Source organism: Dermacentor silvarum, chromosome 8 (genome assembly GCF_013339745.2).
Source record: "Dermacentor silvarum isolate Dsil-2018 chromosome 8, BIME_Dsil_1.4, whole genome shotgun sequence".
In the NCBI taxonomy this organism is placed as follows: domain Eukaryota; kingdom Metazoa; phylum Arthropoda; class Arachnida; order Ixodida; family Ixodidae; genus Dermacentor; species Dermacentor silvarum.
The window spans coordinates 170708471-170730150 of NC_051161.1; the positions used below are offsets into that span (position 1 = coordinate 170708471).

Here is a 21680-nt window from a genome sequence, read left to right on the forward strand (position 1 = left end):
CCTGAATTCCCATTGAAACCCACGAGAGCACGAAAAACAAGTGATGTTTGTGCCGCTCCCATGGCGGTCATTTCCCACGTGGCGCCCCAAGCACCTATTGAATTGAATTGAATTTTTATTCCGCAACAAGAAAAAGTTACGAGGAGGGCAGGTAAAAGCTGTAAGAACAGCTTGAGGTGCCCTGACCCCCCTAGCACACGGGAAAGCATAAAAGCGTGCGGCTAAGGAAGTACAACCTACTAAGGAAACACAAAGGATATAAAACGTCACTTGAAAAGGGGATTACGAAGCAGTCATAAAGAACAAGGAAATCCTCGTATCACATCATTATACAAACATTAAACGCAGTTGTTTTGGTGATGTACTAGATATGTCAATGTTATTTTCTTTTATTATGTGGTTTAGAAGTGTAGGCAATTGAAATTTTAACATTTGATTTCCGTAATTAGTTCTACATTTCGCAACATACCACACTTCAGGATGGCGTACATTATAAGCATGAATGTTTTTCTCTAGCCTTGCTAGGCTTGTCATGTCATCATTATTTTTCAGCAAACCGAGTTTATATAAACGGCATAGCTTGTAATCATACATTGATGTAACCTGAATGATGTGGTACTGCTTAAACAAGTCTGCAGTGTGGTAGCGATATGGAACTTTACAGGCTAGGCGTAGAGCACTTTTTTGCAGGACGGTAAGTTTGCTAATGTTTCCAGCTGTTGTTGTTGACCATACAAGAAACGCGTAATTTAATAGAGACAAAAAGTAGAGACAATATTGAGGTGGCGATGCCTTCGGTTTGAGGACAAACACCTATTCCCAAGCGTTGATGTCCCATAATGGCCAAGTACGAGGCCGGGAGCGCGCTTGTACCTATTTTACCGGCAGGTACCCGGCGGCAGCACTTGCCTCCCACAGCCGCGGCGGATGCTCTTCAACAAGGCCGTCTATGGTTGGACAAGAGGCACCCAGAGACAAGTCCTAAAATCTCTATTGGGCCTTCTTTCAAGATGTGAGCCCCTATGAGAGCCGAGCACTAGGCCAGGGAACATCTCTACCCATTAGAAAAAACCGGTGGGTTGCCGGCGGCACCGGGATTTGAACTCGGTACCTCCCGCATACGAGGCAAATGCTCTACCGCTAAGCCACCGATGCGGTGAGCGAGTCGCGACGGCCTTGATCAGACAAGTGCCGATAGAGATTCAGCTAGCTAGCGATACGTCGTCTTCTTCCTTAGCCCCTTTTCAATGCTCCACACCGTGTTGAGGCATAAACCCAGAATGCACTAAGAGTGTCACAATATAATATTCGATAATATTCAAACTTTTTGAATATTCGCACACCCCTAGTTATTGGCAATGCGTAAACGAGGAGTGCCGCGGCGCACCCGACATGCGGTCTCTACCTTGACGCGCGGGTCTCTACCTCGAAGATATCGAATTATTCGAACGTTCACTATTCGATTCAGTGATATTCGATATTTATAGGCAATTTAGCACAAGTGAAATTTCATTGAAGTTGGCATTTAAGTGGAATGTAATTCACGCCTCTTCTCACCGCTAGACACGACGACTGGAAACACCCGCAAGCCCAATGCAGGGACGATGACACTTTGTGCAAGGGGCTTCCCGATTTGCCTTTCTGGCCAATTGACCGTCTTCAAACGTACATCTGTAAGGGCTGCGGCAATACGATATTGTGCAGCATATCAATGCATCGTTGTGTTCGTTTTATATTATTCATAAGAAAACTCGGCACTGAAAAAGTTAAAGCTAAGTTTTCTTTGCAGCTTCCAACGGGTTTCGATGCTGCATTGAAACTGTGGAGAAAGCAGTCTACTGATATCGCCATTCTACTATGGTGGCGGAGTGGAAGCGACAACTTTGCAGGCTTCGCTTTTTACACCTGATGTGAAATATTGCCGACACGACATGAAAATGTATCTTAGTCGTGGACTCTCAAATTCAACAAATGAAATTTTTTGGTTATTTAAATGAGTTTTTTCAAGCCGCCTGATAATTTGCAAACTTTACTGCCCTATCTATGTAAGAAAAATCAGTCGGCGACTATGCTTATTTGCATAAAACGCGAAATTTTAATACAGATAGACCTCGACATAACTAAGTCAGCAAAATCAACACTTTACTTTGTTATATCAAAACGTTGTTATATTGAAAATTCAACCTTTTATGCAAATAAGCACAGTTGCCAACAAATTTTTCTTAGACAGAAGGGGGAAAAATTTTTTTTGAATCATCAGACAGTCGGAACAAACAAATCAAAATGCAAAAAAATTATTTCGGTGACTTTGAGAGTCGGCCACTAAAGATCCGTACGGTTTCATGCGTGTCGACCATATCTTCCCACCGATGGTACAAAGCTAAGCTTGCAAAGCTTTTGCGTCCGCTTTGTCACGGCGACTAATAGTGTCGCCCACAGTGACAACGCTATTGTGAAGAGCACAGGAAGTGCTCCATGTGCCCGGCGTTTTTTGTGCCTCTTGCTTAACTCGATCGGCTAGATAATTCGACCAATTTTGTCGGTTCTGTCTGGGTCGAATTAACGAAAGTTGACTGCACTGCCAAAATAAATAAGCTATGTGTTTGGTAACTTTTCAGCCTTTTCTTTTGATTTTACCTGCCAGATAATCCAATTAATTCAAGATAACGGATATTGACTGTATTTTACAACAACAGCTGGGTAGTTTCGTCTAGCTTTTGCTGTTTTTTCTGAATGTATCTTGAATTGGCATTGTGCTTGATGGCTACAACTAGGCCAGATATGGGCATAATTTAACCATGACAATTTGAACAAAAGCAGTGCCTTAGTATGCCACAGTGAGAGGCTCCAGGGTCACCTTGGTCACCTGTGCAAAACAGCACGTCACCTCGGCAGAGAAGTCCGACCCGGAGACTAGGTTGTAGCAGACGTTGGGCGCTGATGTGGAGCGCTCCCTTTGACCCAGAGGGGGCGGGTGCGTCCGTGGAACGCTCAACGGGGCACTGGTTGGCGACAGGGGCGGGTCTCCCCCTCCGCCTGGGGGCGGCATGAAAGGCGGGTACACGCCAGACTCGTACTGGGGGCCTCCCACCATGTCCGGCATGGCCAGCAGGCTGCGTACAGAGGGCGCAAGGCAAGTATGGTGTACCACCTTCAGTAGTTTGTCCATGCACGACATTAGTCAGAGTGCCGTGTTCCTTTAGGGCGGCTACCGAGCGAGCGAGTTCACCGAAGGCTGACTTACTCAAATTCCATTGTCACCAAACTGTGACAGCAGCGGTGACAGATGCCACAAACTACTTTGTTCATTTATAGCACAGCCTCCTTTAACAGAAAAGTGTGAAAAGTAAGGTTCACTTTTAATTTTCAGATGCTATTTAACAGCAAGCCAAAGACGAGAACTTGTTTACAATCGCCAACTCACTTTTGCACCAGTTCGGTTACAGCAGTGCCTGATTTTTCAGACTCCCTAAGAACCACAAGAATGTCAGAAAAAATTGAGTGCATGGCTTTTACTGCCCTTAAGGGCTCAAAGTGCCACAGGCACATCCGAAATAGCTCTAAAGGCCAACCAGTACAGGACAGGAGGTGGCAGTGCGTGGGTGTATAATTAAGGAACACACCCTGTGACAGTGGCCCCTTTTCACTCTTGGTATATTTCACTGCAATACCTTGCCCATTCCCCACCACATAATACAATTGTATTGTGGCAAAGTTTACTTTTAGAAATGGGCATTACGCAACGCTTTAGACCCTTGCCCTGCTTTCCATGCTTCGAAGCTATCGGCAAATCCTTTAAATGAAAAATACGACACCAAACAAACAGAAGACATCTGAGTGCAGTCGTTAACTGTGAATATTGATCTCACGACAACACCACCTCATCTCTTGTGAATAACTAACTTTTCTTTTCGTATTCAACAGTTAACTAGACTCGGCCACTCAAACGAGCATGCTTGCTAAACTGAAACCAGTGTTGTACACGTTCCTCTAAAACAGGAACGAAAGCTCGTTCCTCGTTCCTTCCCAATCTTGGAACGAGTTCCCGTTACAAGGTACTTTAATGCGAAAGAACGCATTCCAGTTACACTCTGGAATTCTTTTTTAAATTCAAATACAGTGTCGGATAATCCTGAGGCGAAATAAAGTGAGCAATTTAAAACTCACATCGAACTAAGTATATGATACGAATTTGAAGATCGCCGGCAGCAGATAACCTGGAGATAAAAAGAATGCAAAGAAACGGTCCTAGATGAATTTTTCCAAGGAGCACTGGATATACTCGAAACACGTCTAACTGCAACTTTAATGCTCGTCTGTTACAAGTGCAACACATATGGCACTTTCCACTCGGTCTTCAAATGCGCAGTCATGATACTGCGCTTCAGTTGTGCAAATAGAAAGTTACTCCCATGCAACAATATCCTCCTGAGACCCGAACACAACAACTGGACATAATCACTCTTCAAGACGTTTTTTTATTGTGTATACTGTTCTTCTTCTTTCTGGGGTTTTACGTGCCAAAACCAGTTCTGATTATGAGGCACAGTGTGTATACTGTTATATCATGAACTTGAAAAACAATTTTAAAAATTTGAATACCACGGATAGATGCCAAAAGCTCCGTCTCCATGTACGTGAAAAAAGAATGACTATATCCATCTTCTCCTCATGTTAGCTGTGGTAAAAACTGCTTTTAATTGTTTAAAAGCTGACATGAAGATGGAACTACATGTAGTACATGTTGCTGCCTCGTCCGGTATTTTCACGCAGTCTCGGTGACTTCGAAACACGCTTCGAGGTTGCTTTCGGCCGTCTGGGATGACACAGAGGTCTAGACCAATTGTCAAATTTTTCGAAAGCGGATGACAAGAGTATGAGTAAACCACTTCTTTGAAGATCGAGTAAACGACGCATTTGAAGACCGAAGTGGGAAGTGCAATATGTGTTGCACTTGTAACAGACGAGCACCAAAGTTTCAGTTAAGTATATGAAAAAAAAGTTGAAGGCAATGTGCAATGTATTGTACAAGAGGTCTTAGGAGGATATAATTAAATGTCTTGCACAAGAAACCGCAATGAAAGGAAACGTCTGAGACATGCGATGCTTCCCTCTGCAAGTACACAGCTCATCCTTTCGTGCTGTAAAAATAACATGGGATTACATGGGACAAAGCCACGATAAAGGTTTCTTTAAGACTAAAGTAATTTTGTGTCTGGCAGCACGCAACTGAAAAGACTTTGCAAGCAAACCATCGCCAACCACTACAAATAGGATGGTTTCCTACTGCAAAGCTGCTGAACGGAATGGACTGGTTCAACTTGTATCAATTTTGTAGCCTGATTTTCAAACAAAATGCCCTAAGGTTAACTAACACAAAATTCTAAATTTTTTAAGCACTCAACGAAAAGTAAGGGTTTCCGAAGCTTTGATAGCAGCATTTTGATGCCCAAGGGCTGCTGTGAAACTGGACAACGAAGCGAACATTGCAAGTCTACTCACTGCTTGTAGTAGTCGCTTTCAACCCGCAAAGGCTGGCACAGTTTGGGCACACTGGAGGCACATCGCTGGTGGAAGCGGTAGCCGCACGTCTGGCACCGGAAGCCATGAAACAGCAGCTTACGGCAGCACTCGCAGAACGCCAGCGAGAAGAACGTCTTGCGCACCTTTAATAAAAACATCTGCCGATTAGCATACAAAGGAAGCACCCTTGTGGGAAACACTGAAATAAATGTAACTCACAAAATTGTGCGAGATACTCGTAGTGACAGGAAACTTCTCCTTGATCTCTACCTGGATGTCATCGTCCTCCAGGTGACTGACGTCCTCGTTCCAGTCCACAACCGCCCTGTGGCAAACATCGCAAGCCGCACTAATTAGGATGAAATACTTGGTTCTGGGAAAGTCGGAGAAACGTACAATCAGAAGACGCTTTTGGCAGATACGCAACTGCTGTTGACCTCAACGTAATGCGACTTTGCTGCAGCACAAGACGCACGCGAAGCTGGTGGGGCACGTCTTTGCAGACGGTCGCGCAACATCACGTGTAGCAAGTGTCATTGTCGCCATTTGACCAAACTCTGCGAGTTATTTAAGGGGGGACGTGGCTTTGAAAATCAACTTCCTGATTTCTTCATGGATTTTGATAAAAATTGGCACGAATGTTTAGAATGTCTCCCTGATACTTCCATAAAAGTTTCAGAGTGATACCTTGAGAACATTTTATTGAGCAGAATTTTTCTCTCTTGAACTTTCTGGAGGGCCTAGGGAGCTTAAAAAACATGATGGAAGGCTCGTTGAGTATTGACTGCATAGCTCAATGCGTGCTGAAGGTCGTGACAGTCTTACTTTTTTTTTTTTCGCAACACAAATTTTTTAGATAGTCATTTTTCAAGTTACCTTCACACCAAGCACACTTTCGGGGTGAACGAATAGCCATGCCATAAATTTATAAAAAGTCAAGATAAAAATGCTGTCTCGACCTGCACTGTAGTCCAAGGAACGTGACAAAAAAAACAGAATCAAAATAGGCTAAACGGTAACGAAGAAATCAGCTCCAGAAACTGAGCAGAAAGGCGAAAAAACAGTTTTGAGAAAACGGCTCTCAAAGTTGCGCCTTCTCTTCAGTTCTCTAAAACGCACCAAAGTTGTAATCTTTGATTTGTTTTGTGACGTGGGGCTTCTTGGACATGTGGCCTCTGGTCTGCTGAGCCTTCGTTCTGCCTTTTTCATGTTTGTATGGCATTCTTTACTGCTGCTCTACAAAGAGCATGGTGCCTGGGTTTCAAACCAAGTGAGGTGCAGAACTATGTGGGCATAAATATACAGTAGTTCTAGCGTTGTATCTGCAGACTGCCTCATTGATAGCAGCCTCTAGTGCAGTCAGTGAGGCATTGTTTTCTTTTGGTAGAATCGACCATGTTACTGAATGAAGGCTCTCAGCAGGCTTCTGAATCATCTTCCATTGACAATGGCTATGGAGGTTAGGAGAGCCACTGATAGATAGGCAGCAATGCAGCTGCTAGGTGCTTTCCAGCCTGTACTTTTGTATCATGCCTCACTTCTGCAGCCAGGTGTCTGTGCCAGCCCAAGTGGCCTAGTGAATAGAGCTCATGATGAGGTTATCTTTATGAATTAAAGGGGTGGTATGATAGGTATTGTTACGAGATATCGTGGCATTACGATATCTCGTAACAGCTCGTAGTCGATATCTCGTAGTCGGCGCGCAATGTGCCAAGTCGCGGGTCCGCGGAATAGACGCTCGACGAGCTTAGTCGCGCAGTCCGAGGTGCCGATGCTGTGCCGATGCGCGAAATGCCTGGTCGCGGGTCCAAACGCTCGGTAAGCTCAATCGCGCAGTCCGAGGTGCCGACGCGCGAAATGCCTAGCCGCGGGTCTGAGGAATAGACGCTCGAGGTGTCGACACCCGATGAGCGATGTGCCGGCACGCGAATTGCCTAGCCGCGGGCTCGAGGAGTCAACGCTCGAGGTGCCGACGCGCGAAGTGCCTAGCCGCGGGTCCGAGGAGTCGACACTCGATGAGCGATGTGCCGACGCGCGAAATGCCTAGCCGCGGGCTCGACGAGTCGATGCTCGATTAGCTTAGTAACACAGTCCGAGGTGCCGACGCGCGAAATGCTTAGGCAAGGATCCGAGAAGTCCGCGCGCGATGTGCTTCATCGCCGAGTCGGAGACGCCTACGCGCGAAAGACTTAGCCGCGTGTCCGAGCATTCCGTGCCCGAAGTTCGGTCGCGAAGTCCGTGTCACCGATGCTCGGAATGCTTAGCCGCGGGTCTGAGACGTCCACAAAAAGCGGAATCGGCCACGCTACTGCGATGTCCGCGTAGCGCCCGCTTTAACACTCGTTGAGATTATGGAAACTGTCCGGAGATCGCGAGGAGACCGCAACAAGCGGAGCAGACGACGCCATCACGGAGCGAGCACCGGACCAATGGCGAACCGCGCTGGAGTCACGTGGCGGGCGCGGCCAATCGGTGGCTCCGGCACGACCTTCAATCATTTGCTTTTTGTGTGCTCGTTTCTGTATGGAGGAGATAGCTGAAGCGGCAGATTTGAAGACGGAGAAATGCGCTTTTCAACGAGACCAAGATGGTGGCGCTCGGCTGCGCCATTCCGGAGATATCGTGGCTTGAAAAACGCCGTTTTTTCGCGATTTCCGCGCAATTTTTCGGCACCTTGGCTGATATAACAATTTTTTTAGAGCACTTCTACTTGGTTTTCAGTGATGATATTTCGGAATCAGATAGAATAAGAGTTACAGAAACTGAAAATGTGATTTTCAAAAAATCGATTTTTTAGCCATTTTTCGCGATGCGAAAGCCGTGCCCCCCCTTAAGCCACCTGCTTCAACCACGAGAACGACAGTGGACCAAGATGGCCTTGCATCACGTGGCACCAGTCCATCTCATCTGTCCCAAGTGCCTTGAGTGGAGTCAATGCGGTCCTGCTCCAGACCGGACGGGTGTGGATTTAGTGCACATTACGAAGGCGTCTCGTACGCACACCTTTACTTGAGTCGAAGGATCTCAAGTGCCCAGTTATCGGAAACGAGGAACTATCTATTGTAACGTTCGGCCACTCGAAGCCCCGCCAAGTCATGCGCAGTCGTCGGGTAGCTTTGCCTCTGCGAGGCCAACACAATGACATCGCGGTAGCTGTTGACACTCTGGAGGTACCAGAAGTGTGTACGGTCACAAGCCCACCGCTCAGCAGCACAGTCCTGCAGCTTCTGTGCAAAAAAAATATGACAACTTTCACCCCGACATATAGCAGCCACATGAAATAAGCGTTTTATTTGGTTCCGACGTGTGCTGGAACGTAGCCACTGGAAATATTGATCATTTGACCAGCAATCGGACAGATGTTGAAACCAAGCACGGATGGACTGTTCAGGGAACCGTGGAACTCAAAGGAGGTTCAATACCTATGAGTGCTCTGTTCCCGACTTGCAGCCCTACTTCATTCCCAACTGCGATCCTTCTGTGATGTGGCGTCTCGACATCACTGGAATTAACCCATTGACAGCAGAAAATGGCAAGGCTCATCCAGAACTTGACATATTTGAAGAGAGCCTCACCAAAGCTGATGGGCCCTACCAGGTACCGCTGATGAGGTAGCTGATCTTGACTACCCTTTTTTACAGCCCATCGACATTACTGTCGACGGCATAGCATCCATTATAAATAATCTGAAAGCGTCCACATCAGCGGTCATTGACAACATACTCAAAGATACTAAAAAACACAATATCAGTCTCGAGTAAAATATTATCTCATAAATTCCGGCAATCGCTATCGACAGGAAAGCTTCCCCAAGACTGGAAAATCGCAAAGGTCATTCCCATCTTTAAATGTGGCAATAGAAATTCCCTAAATTACAGACCTATTTCACTTCCATCTGCTGTAAGACCCTAGAGCATATGATCACCTCCCATATTTACAATAATTTAGAGAATAATAACTTTTTCTTCGCAAAGCAACATGGATTTAGGAAGGGTTTATCGTGCGACACGTAACTATTTGAGTTCATGAGTGAATTACATTTTAATCTGGACAAAAACCTGCAAACTGACTGCATGTTTTAAATTTTTCAAAAGCCTTTGATCATGTAGCTCACTGCCGACTAATTTATAAACTGTCTTCTTTGCCCTTAGATTCACTAATGCTATCTCGGATTCGGAACTTTCTCACCAATCGGCAGCAGTTCACTGTGGTTAACAATTTTTCCTCCCCGCTCTCCTACGTTTCCTCGGGTGTGCCACAGGGCAGTGTCCTCAGTCCACTACTTTTTCTGATATAAATTAACGACTTACCGAATAACATATCGTCTCATGTGTGGATTTTTGCCGACGACTGTATAATTTACCGAGTAATTGCTAGTACAGATGACCACGTAAAAATTCAAATTGATCTTGACCTTATTAGCAGTTGGTGTAGAACGTGGCTAATGTCGCTTAACCCAGATAAATGTAATGTCTTTCACTCGCGAACATTTCCTTTCCAATTTTTCATACTATATTAATACCAATTCTGTGTCGGCAGGTACTTCTTTCAAATATCTAGGCGTAACCCTGACATCAAACCTTTCCTGGACTACACATATCAAGAACATCTGCGGAATCCGCCAAAGGCGAGCTGGGCTGAGCGGCTTTCAAACTCTTCCCCCTTACCTTCTTCCACTGCCACCAATTTTCCAACCCTTACAACATGCACATGCAGTATTTGTGAGAGGCAGGTGCCTCTCACAAATAACTTCACTACCAATGCCCAGGTGCAGGAAATGATTAATGACATAGCCCGAACGCTTAGGCAAGAGATGCGAACATTAGTAAACAAAATGTCAATCACTCTTCGACAGGAATTACACCAGTTCAAACACAGAGTTTCAACAAGATAGAGAGCGCCTGAGCAACGAAATGCAACAGGACAGGAACTCAAGGAGAGTTTCACGCAAGATATGCAGGAACTAAACGAAGAAATCAAAACCACCCTGCAACAGATGTTCATTGAGCTAACCCAAGAGTTTAGACAACAAATTCGCGACGAAGTTACTCAAACGGTCGTCCACAACGCCACCCCCAACCGCACCCGTGTTAGTCCGCTCGAGGCAAGAGAAGATATCAGGGCGCATTCATACGCATGCCCTTCATCTCAGGCCAGTTTACAATAAAAGATGGCTAGACAACAAAATGTCGCGCAAACACAACCCATCAAAATTTGGCAATGGAACTGCCGCAGTTTCCACCGGAAACAAGGAAATCTAACGCAGTTCATACACGCACAGACACACACACACCAAACATATTGGCACTACAAGAAACTTACATTGAACCTAAACTTACTGGATACAATACTTTTTCGTACAAAGAACACCACAATGGTCCGATTAAAACAGCAACATTAGTGTCAAAGAGGTTAACCGCAATCGACCACACCCTCAGCTCCGAACGCATACCAAACGTACTCATTGTAATCATTCCCGTAGACAGGAAAGAGCCTAGCTTCTTTGTCCTCAACATCTATAGTGCCCCTAAAGAGCGGGCAGACTGTTTCGATGGGCTCTTCAAACACGCACTAAAGGAAGCAAAGCAATGGTTACTTATAGTAGGGGACTTTAACACAGCACACCCAACGTGGGATTACAAGACCACTAATCCAAAGGGTCGACGGCTAGCACTGACAATAGCACAACTAGGCTTGACCATACTTACAGATGCAGCCCACCCAACGAGAATAGGCAACAGTGTCAGTCGAGACACCTGCCCCGACCTTACGCTGATCAAAGACATTAGGTACCAGGGATGGCACAACCTCGATGAGACCCTTGGTAGTGACCACAATATAACAGAAACACATCTAATAACACCGCGAACAAAACTCAAAGAACATAAAATACGAATGACGGATTGGGACAAGTTCCGACAGCGGCGCAAGCAAGAAAGCACCAATGAAACCTACGAAGGCAGCTTGAAACCAGAAACTCTGCAGGAATGGATCCGACAAATTCAGACAGACTTCTGTGCGACAATGGGCTTCTTCGATTTTCCACTTCTGGCTACCCGCGGGCTGCCAGAGCCAGCCAGCGCGCCTTCGTTTTTTCTCGGGTTGCTCCGCCGACCGCGTGACGCACTTCCGCCGCGCGTTCGTTTTACTCGGGCTGGACGGTTCTGGCTACCCGCGGGCTGCCAGAACCTGCCAGGACGATTTTGTTCTGGCTGCTCTCTGGAAGTTCTCTGGCTAGCAGACGACAAAAAGAGGCGATGAGCGCTCGCCGCCATCTTTGTGGGGACTCGACGGATTGCAGCGCGGGCGCTTGAGGACTTTCACCTCGCTCCTGGCTTGCGTCGAGCGCGCGCCGCCCCGGTTGTTGTGGTTTCGGACTTCGTCTCCCGTACTCGTCGGCGCGGTGCGTGGATCGCTGATTGCGTTGCTTCTAGCATTATCTTACTAGGGTTCTAACGCACCTTACTAGGGTTCTAACGCTCGTATGGCACCACCTTGCGAGGCGGTGCCATACGAGCGGCGGCGAACCATTTGAAACTTTCTTTTGTGTGTGTATGTGTGTGTGTGTGTGTGTATGCCGTGAATTCTTCTTCCCCGCCGTAAACAGCGCGCGCGGCGCTGTCACCGTGGGCGCTGTCGATTATGCTTGCATCGTATTTTCATCGTGTTCCGCGCAAGTTGTTCGCGAAGTTGTAGACGCTCAATTCCCACACATCGCGGTGCCTTTTCGGTTCATCTTTCTCTATAGTGGTATCCCTTTTCACATCGCTCGCGTATATGCGGCGATATAATTTTTCTGCAGATATATAGCGAAGGCGTCGCAGCTAGCCCACGTTCGCTCCGTCTATCCGTCGTATGCTTGGGTGGCAGCTCGAAACTGCCGTTGATGTTAAAGGCCACTGAGATGTTACACTGAGATGAGTAGTGGCCACGCGTATATTAGGTTAATTATTGCTCTCATTATAAAGCTTTTCGATGGTCACAGGTGGCGTGCATTTTCATGCGCCAGCCGCAGCTCGAGCTCCTTCAGCACAGGAGCTGAATTGAAAGGAGCACTATCAACCGAAACAAACTTTCTGAAATCGAATTCAAGCATGTCGACCGGCACGAAATTTTACGCGTAAAGACGTACCCGCTTTTTCGTGTCTTGTCAAATGACTTCAAATGTCGCCGGTGGCCGACCTCCTCGAGGCATCCCCGAGCGATCGCTTTTTCGCAATTATTTACGTGCGATTTTGCGTCTTGGCATCGGACTCATCGAAGGCCGTTTGTCACGCTGTGCAAATTGAGATGCTCAGTCGCGCGAAATCTCGCAAAAGTGATGGTTTTCCCGAACACAGCTGTATATTTTCACAGTGGCAACGCAGAAATGGGCCGACTACGCCGCGCGCGCGCCGCCGACGCCGGTCGCTGCCATGTTGGTAGCTTGTTTACATTTATCCCGCGGCCAGCGCTGTCCCGGCGTTCGATTTTGCAAACTTCGGGCAGCTCCGGGTTGTCTTCGGATTCCAGCTCACGTGACTTCCTATCATAACCGGAACTAGGTGGCTGCCGTCTGGCTGCCAGCGGGCTGCCAGAACTCCGAAAATCGAAGAAGCCCAATGAAAATCGACACATCACCAGAACATCCCCTGTCAACAGGCACCAATTACACCTTTTGGAGGCTCGCCATTGCCTGCAAGAAAGGTGGCAAAAGCAAAAACACAATCGCAAGCTCAGGCAACGGATATCCGCCTTAACAGCCCAGGCGGAAAGTTACGCAACCGAACTAACGCGAAAAAATTGGAAGAACTTATGCAATCAAATGCAGGGTATCTTGGGCACTGCCAAAACGTGGGTGCTGCTTAGAAATCTCATCGACCCCAATCAAACCAAAGCAACGAGCAGCAAAACCCTTAAAAAAATCTTGAGACAGACACCTGGGTATGATGCGGCCATAATACAACAGCTAAAAGACGCTTACATAGGTACAGGCCCCACACCAACTTACATAGATTATCCGCATGCGGAGCCTTCGGAATTAGACAAAGACATCACACCACATGAAGTTAGAGAGGCCCTGCATCGAATAGTATGCAACACCGCCCCGGAAGCAGACGGAATACAGTACCGGCTTCTAAAAAACCTCGACGACAGATCTATAAAAGAACTTGCGGACTATGTTCAGTACCACTGGCTAGAGGGCACCCTGCCGCAAGAATGGCAGCACGCCAATATTACAATGCCAAAACCAGGCAAGCGGCCCTCTCTAAACCAACTGAGACCCATCTCGCTCACATCATGCATAGGAAAGTTATTTGAAAACGTCGTCCTGGCAAGGCTTCAGCCGTACCTAGCAGAGCAAGCCTTATTACCGCACACAATGTTCGGTTTTCGACCGGGGCTATCCACTCAAGACGTACTACTGCAAATTAGGGAAGAGATAATTGACCATATCAGCACCCAACAAAGCAAAGCCATCCGTGGGTTAGACCTGAAAGGCGCGTTTGATAACGTAGCTCACGAACTCATACTCACCAATCTAGCGGCAAAAAAGTGTGGCCGACGACTATACAATTGCGTCCAAGCGTTTCTTAAAGATCGCACTGCAGCTATAGGTATAGGAAATAAATGTTCGGACTCCATCCCTCTTGCGGGAAAAGGCACGCCACAAGAGTCAGTGCTTTCCCCCGTGCTATTTAACATAGCTATGAGCAGACTGAGTGGCAATTTACCGTACTTTTGCTCCCATTTATGTTTATTTGGGCGCAGTTGACGTAGTGAAATATTCGATCTGCACTACTAGATGCTATACCGGGAATTAGGCATGCTGCTTTATGCTGATGATATCACCTGGGCCACCAGTGGCTCAGATGGTGAAATACAGGAGGCACTACAGGCAGCAGCGGACGTCACCCAGAAATATGCACGAGCAGGGGGACTTACGTGCGCAGCTCAAAAGTCAGAACTGCTTACAGTAAAAAAAAAAAAAAAAACTCCAAAGGAAACATCACCTACCACCTGACATCACGGTGACTATCGAGGATGAACCTGTAAATAAGATTACCAAATTACGCTTACTAGGACTCCACGTTCAAGCCAATGCGAAAGCGACATATACCCCGACGCTACTGAAGAAACAGCTTAATCAGGTAGTGCACATGATCCGGCGGGTCACGAACCGCCGCCACGGCCTAAAAGAATCCGACGTCATGTGCATCATACACGCTTTAATCGTAAGCTGCATTACCTATCATACACCTTACCACCGACTCACCCAAAAACAAACAAACCATCTAGACACCCTCATACGAACAACGGTGAAAAAGGCGACAGGCCTTCCTATCTACACCTCAACAGCCAGACTATTACAGCTTGGTTTGCATAACACCATGGCCGAATTAATCAAAGCCCAGAAAGTCAGTCAGATCGAACGACTGAAACGTACATCGACAAGAAGGCATGTACTCAGACAATTACGTTACCCAATATCAGAGTTTGCCCAACGAGAGCCCCTGTCAATCGCACCAAACATCAAAGATAACGTTACAGTGGCCCCCATACCTCGGAATATGCACCTCGAACACCAATCATAAAGGCAGGCGTGCTGCACGTGCAATGGCACTGCACCGTGAATATGACAACGACCTGAACACCTTCTGTGCAGACGCCGCGTGCTACCCCGACATTACAGCCAAAGTGGTAGCGGTGGCCGACTGGAGGGGCAAAGCAGTATTATCAGCCACAATACACACTGACAACTGCCACCAGCGCTCAACCCCCAGATAAGATCATATATATTCTTACAGATTCCCAGCGAGCATGTCGAAACTACGCACAAGGACGGATTTCACCAATCGCGCATAAAATGCTACACAAGAAGCAAAATATTCCACCAGTTCACCTAGTCTGGACACTTGGGCATGCGTCTCTCCCTGGCAATGAGCGCGTTCATGCGACAGCCCGAGGCCTCCAGGCACTGGTGGAAGGCCAGTCAACCCAGACAAGGTGGAAATGACACCGCTTACATACACGCATATACTACAACACCACAGACTATCCCGTAGAACATTCCCTCCACCACACGTGAAACTAAACCGTGCAGATGCAGCCACTTGGCGACAACTCCAAACTAATACGTTCCCCAGCCTTGCTCTCTGCCACACTTTTTACCCTAGCCAGTACCCCGACAAATGTCCTTTCTATGGTGGACACCCAAACCTCTACTTCTACTTGGGAATGCTCCAAACTACCCGGCCTACCTAGAATGCCCAATGCCTCCCCATCCCAGTGGGAAGCCGCTCTTTCCAGCACAGCCTTTGACGACCAGCGATACCCGATCGACCGGGCCAGCCGGATAGCAGCAGCAAATGGGGCCCTGGACTGAGGGCTCCACCCTCTGGGACTTCGTTACAAAACACCAAATAAAGTTTTCTAGTACTACTACTACTGGGGAAATGCCTACCGATCCTTGGGATATTTACGCCGGAACCTCCGTAGGACGCCGACTAATGTCTGCAAATTAGCCTATTACATTTGTTCGCCCTAAACTTGAATCTGTTTCTTTAGTATGGTCCCATCATTACATTTATTTAATTAACCACTATGCTAGAATCAGTTCAGAATAGAGTCGCTCAATTTATCTCACAAAATTACAACTACAACGAAAGCATAACGCAAATTAAAAGAATTTATCAATTCCTTCTTTAGACACACGTCGTGATGTAGCACTTTTATTGCTGTTTCACAAGTACGTTCACGAACCAAGGCCATCACCAATAGCTCTGCAAGTCTCTCCATTCACCTCACGAAGATTACATAATCATCTTTCTTTCACGCGCATCTATGGTAAAACAGATGCTTTTAACTCATCTGCGCTTCCACGTGTCATCCGCTTGTGGAACGACCTTCCCGATACCCTGGTAGCTGAAGCTAACAAAGAAAATTCCGTCATGGCATAAACATGCATTTCTTACTTTAAATAACTTCTTGTTTGCATTGCTTCTTGTATGCATTTTTCTTTCTTTTTTTTTTGATCTCAGGATTTTAGTTTGTTTAAGCTTGATTCTTCCTTGTACAGTATAGACCACTTATAACGTAACCGCTTATAGTGCAGGACCGGATATAGTGCGGTCTTTTCAGACTCCCGTTAATTTTCCCATAGCACTCCATGTATACACATATCGCTTATAGTGCAGTTGCGGGAAACGAAATACCGGTTACAGTGCGTCTGCCTGGGAGTACGGAAGTCAGCGGAGACAGGCGAACGCTCCCCTCAAACGGGCGCCCCAAGGAGTGCTCGAGGAAGAAAGAGAGACGAAGTGGAGGAGAAGGGCACGTGGTGCGAACGAACAGCCAGTGAGGCTGAAACCAGAATCTTGAGTGCGAGTCGTGAAATATCACGGCGCGCATAGCGAGAGAGGGCCACGAAACTGCCAGCGCCAGCCGATGCTCGCTTCACGATAATGGCAGTAAACGAAACTTCTGGGAGCGGGCGGCGCCGGCACGGCACTGCGAAGGGCACACGCGGAGACCGTGGAATGTGAGGGAGGAGGGCAGCAGGGAAGCGGATTTCGCCTTGGCAACTACGTCGCTTCGGTGGCTCCCCTCGCCCTCCTTCGTAGCTGCCCCACTTTCGACTGTCACCGTGCGCGCCCGCCGCCGTGCGGGCGCCAGCTCCTCGAAGTTTCGTTTTCTGCCGTTATCAGGAGCGTTTGCCAGCCTGGGCAGTTTCGTTGGCCGGCCTGTGACAGCGCCGCTGCTTCCCTCTGAGCCGTAGCCGCAGCGTGCAAGGTCAACACGTGACTAGAAAGTAGAGGAAGCATAAAGGAGAAAGAAGGGTTCACTGCCATTTCCTACGCGTGGCTACGGTAGCGTGGCTGAGACGTTGGCACGTACATGCATGTTTTGGCACAACGCAGAATCGGCGACCTTGCCATTTGAGAGAGGGTGAAATTTCCGCCGCGTTTTTTTTTTTTTTTTTTTCGTTCGCGCGCGGCATTGAGGCGTATCTCTTAAGCTTTTACTCTATGGCGGTGCCGGAGCAATGCTGGTCGGAGGCGCCACCGCGGGATTTGGTTCGAATTAACGAGATTCGACTGTAAATTGAATGCAAACGTTCTAGCCGCATTACTCGACTGTCGCATACACGAGGCGGCTCGGTGCACATGTTTTGCATATCTGCGGGTCTTGAAAATTGTTGCTTTGGTTATAGTGCGGTACCGCTTATAGTGCAGATATTCGCGACTCCGGCGACTTACGTTATAAGTGGTCTACACTATACTACGGTCCGGTCCCTATGACGGTACTAAATTCTAGTTTGTTTAAGAAGTGGGAGGCAAGTTTCCTTGTTTAGTTTTTTACAGTCATTACAATGCTTAGCCATGTGGGAATAACCATCTGAAGTGCTATTTTTAAAAATGTTTTTTTATCCGAACATTAATTCACCTAGCCGTCTGACTGATGTATACACACCCACAAGAAAAAGGAAATTCATACACTACTGCGCAGGTGCAGGGGACAATGGTTGACCTTTGCTTATGCTCAATCTTGCAGACAAAAGGGCTGTGGTTGTGGGTGTGTAAGCGAACTTTCGGTGTCACTAGCTGATTGCGAGATGGCGTTTTTAGATGCTACTGTGTGACGTCAACATACCCATGGTTGGATCGCCAATCAGATGTGTTCATTTTTCTCTGTATATATGTCATTTTCACCCATTAAACATTCAGTTGCGAGTCTGCGCACGTCTTGTCTGCCTCGTCCTTGTCCGTGTGGGTTAGCGCAGTTGAAAAAAATATATACCATGCACGTCAACCAACTAACCCGACTTGGAGCTCTACTTTTGTGTAAATACGTCAAGACCGTGCCATTGCTCAGCTCTGTGCCAGTCCACTTTTGGACAGACTCACTCGTCACCTTGCATTGGATTCGAAGTACACCGACAAAAATAGAACTGTTCGCACGTCGTCAAGTCTACGAGATTCATGGCCTTACATCGCCGACCCAGTGGTATCATTGTGCCGCGGAAGACAACCCAGCTGACTTGATAACATGAGGAGTGCCATCCCCTTGTCTTTTTGCGTCAACATTATGGTGGCACAGTCCAACCTGGCTTCATAATCCGAGTATACTGAATAAGCAGAACAATTTGAAGACTCGATGAAAATGCCAGAAGGGACGTCAATGTGTCCTTCTGCAGCCGTTGTTTCGAACACTATAGTACCTGTTAACACGTATAGTAGTACCCTGAAGAAACTGCTAAGAGTCGCCGGTTGGGTCTACCGTTTTGCTGGAAACACGTTGATGAAGCAATCTCCGACTGCTGGACCATTAACCGCAGCAGAGCTTCAAAAGGCAGAGCATTACTGGTTACTCCAAGAAGAGATGTTTTCCGAAGAAATGCAAGCGCTGCGTGCAGGGAAGGGGCTTCCATCCTCCAGTTCTTCGACTACATCCTTTCCTGGACGCAAGTTGTGTACTTCGTGTGGATGGTCGTCTACAGCAGCTTGCAGCCTCCTTGGACGTCAGACACCCAGTCCTGTTTACCAGCAAGGCACACATTCACCTCTCTCATTGTTTTAGCTGCGCATGAGTGCGCTTATCCCATGGCAGAATTGACGCCACGCTTTGCGAGATTCGAGAGAGGTTTCGGACTGTAAAAGGACAGCAGACCGTTAAAAGGGTGCTAAGCAGTTGTCTATTTTGCAAATGCCATAAGCCTGTCGCCTGAGACCGCGCCGTTTGCTCCTTTGCCACGGATAGAATCACCGAAGCAAGTCCGTTCTCTGTCGTTCATTTGAATTACTGCAGGCCCCACTACACGCGTGACATGGCTGCTACTAACAAAAAGGTATACATCCTGATCTTCTCGTGTGTGGTCACTCGTGCCATCCATTTAGAACTGATGACCAGTATGACAACGACCACCACACTTATGGCCTTCTGTCGTTTTGTCTTGCACCGGGGAATCCCTGACACCATATACAGTCGAATCCCCCTACAACGCATACCGCTAAAACGAAATTGCCGCCACAACGAAGATTTTCCGATTCCCCGTCACCTGCCCATAGAAAGTAATGCAAAAAAAGTCCCTTCATAATGAAGGCGTTTTATTCGTCATTTTCGCTGCAACAAACTTTTCTAGAACGAAACTGGGACTGAATTGAAATTGGAACTGCCGAGTAGTCAAATTAGAAGGCCCTTCCAAAGCTGTGACGATCGTATCTCCGCTAGAACGAGATTTTTGAGAATGAAATCAAATTCAAAGCACCGATTTAGGCCACTGCAGTCCATAGCTAAGCGTGGTCATCACGCACCTGCGCGAGACTGCAGGGGATCACCGCAATCGCTGCCATTTTCTATGGTCTGTGTCCGTCCAAATGGCTATGCCAACGAAGAAGTGTAAATTTCTTTCTCTTGAGGAGAAGGCAGATATGATCGCCGAGGCAGAAAGCAGAAGGAAAAAATCTCGCAGTTTCACCATAAAAGCGAAGCATCAATTGCGATAGCAGATTAGTAGACAGCTATACAGCTATAGTTGTTTTATTATCCGTATAAACTTGTAAACATTCGCTTTGTAAACATTCGCTAACTAAATTACCGAGCATGGTGTCGCGCGCGCACAGGTAAACATGAACACCATCTCGCTCGATGACCGCGGAAACTCGGTGTCAACACGCTGGAGTGAGAAGGCACGCCAATAGCAGCGAGCGAATTGACCTCCGTGCCATCTCACCCTTCACTGCGAACTAAATGTCGAAAGCACAGCTCACACGACTCTACCGGCACTAGTTGCAGTTTGCCCACATCGCAGATCGCTTTGAAGATGAGGTCCGAGCGGGCGCTCAATTTGTGCATGTCGCAGGTTTCTTTCGAGATAGCGCCCGAGCGGCCGTGCTGCAGCCGCTGTTGTCAACAAGATGCTAACGTCTCGTTGTCTGGGGAAAATGACAATCCGCTAGACACACTGACTCCAGCGACTGCTTTGAAAGTAATGGATCCTTTTCACCTCATCAGAAAAGTTATCCAAACTCACGACTATAGTGGTCATCACGACAATGACATTCCGATGGCTCTTGTCACGGACTGTGAGACTCGCATAACGCCTTTGCTTGCCGTGAAGCGCAAGAAATCCAGGTTGACCGACTTTCGGAAATAAAACTTCCGGTAAGTGCAAGCTTGCCGACCTTGTCATAACTATGCCATGAAATTGTGATAATTCAGACCGCTTCATTGTGATGGTGCATGTGCCGCAAAATGAGTGTTTCGCGATCGGCCGGGCACACACGTTGGGTTAGGCGTCGGCCGCAATATACGAAAAATGCTCTAACAGCGGCGCAAAGTGCATTCTCTCGTGAAGTTGACACTTTATCGACTGCCTTCGGTACGTCTCAACCTTTGCCCCCATGCCATCGCAAAGATTTCTCGGACGATAGTTTCGGTTTCGTTCGCAGCTTTACCGTTTGGCGTACATATATACATACCAATTTTGCGTCTACGAAGTTCCGCCACAATGAAATTTTTCACGTGTCCTGTGAATTTCGTTGTAGCAGGACTGCGATTTTGTAGCGATGCCTTATGACTTATTTATAATAGTCTTATCATCCACCGCTCACAGCCGGCTGATCCCGTTGATAACGCGAGCGGACCGTCGCTCTGACCACTGACAAAGCACGATAAGCGCGAAAAGGCATTATTACTTTTAAAGTCATCGCTACAAAATACCGGCCCAGGACTTGACTGTACTTGGATAACGCACTATCTTTCCACAGCTGTGTGCAAGTGTTTAAGACAATTCTGCCGGCTCTCCAAGAATATGCTGCTGATGTCAAGATCAAATGGAAGTTCATTGCAGATAGAGCTCACTGGTGAAGAGGCTGGTTGGAGCGCCTCATCAGATCAACAAAAGACACATTGAGACGTTCATTAAGGCGTAGCAGTCTGAACGACGAGGCCCTCTTTAACGTCTCTGCGAAGTTGAAGCAGTCATAAACAGCAGACCTCTTACTTGACAGCAACTCGAATGAAGTGCGACCGCTGACTCCGTCGCACTTCTTGGTCGGAAGTTGCGCCGTATGCTTTCCGCAAGAAGCCAGCACTTCCGATGGCACCTTATTGACAAGAGCAGACCTGCTCCGCTGCGCGCGGTATGGTGAGCGTCTCACAGCGGAGGTATGGAT

General features: G+C 47.3%; 2 protein-coding genes across 2 annotated transcripts in view; one reads left to right on the plus strand and one right to left on the minus strand.

The window, feature by feature from the left end:
• LOC119462579 (raf homolog serine/threonine-protein kinase Raf) overlaps window positions 1–21680 on the minus strand; it is a 173029-nt gene that overhangs the window by 111448 nt on the left and 39901 nt on the right. The window contains exons 6-8 of the mRNA XM_049673048.1: window positions 5743–5848; window positions 5503–5666; window positions 2888–3113 (exon numbers count right to left, since the gene is read on the minus strand). Of these exons, the coding sequence (XP_049529005.1) occupies window positions 2888–3113; window positions 5503–5666; window positions 5743–5848 (496 nt within the window). The remainder of the gene's footprint in view (window positions 1–2887; window positions 3114–5502; window positions 5667–5742; window positions 5849–21680) is intronic.
• The window catches only part of LOC125947608 (uncharacterized), a 386033-nt gene that overhangs the window by 18239 nt on the left and 346114 nt on the right, over window positions 1–21680 (plus strand). The gene's annotated exons all lie outside the window — the stretch shown is intronic.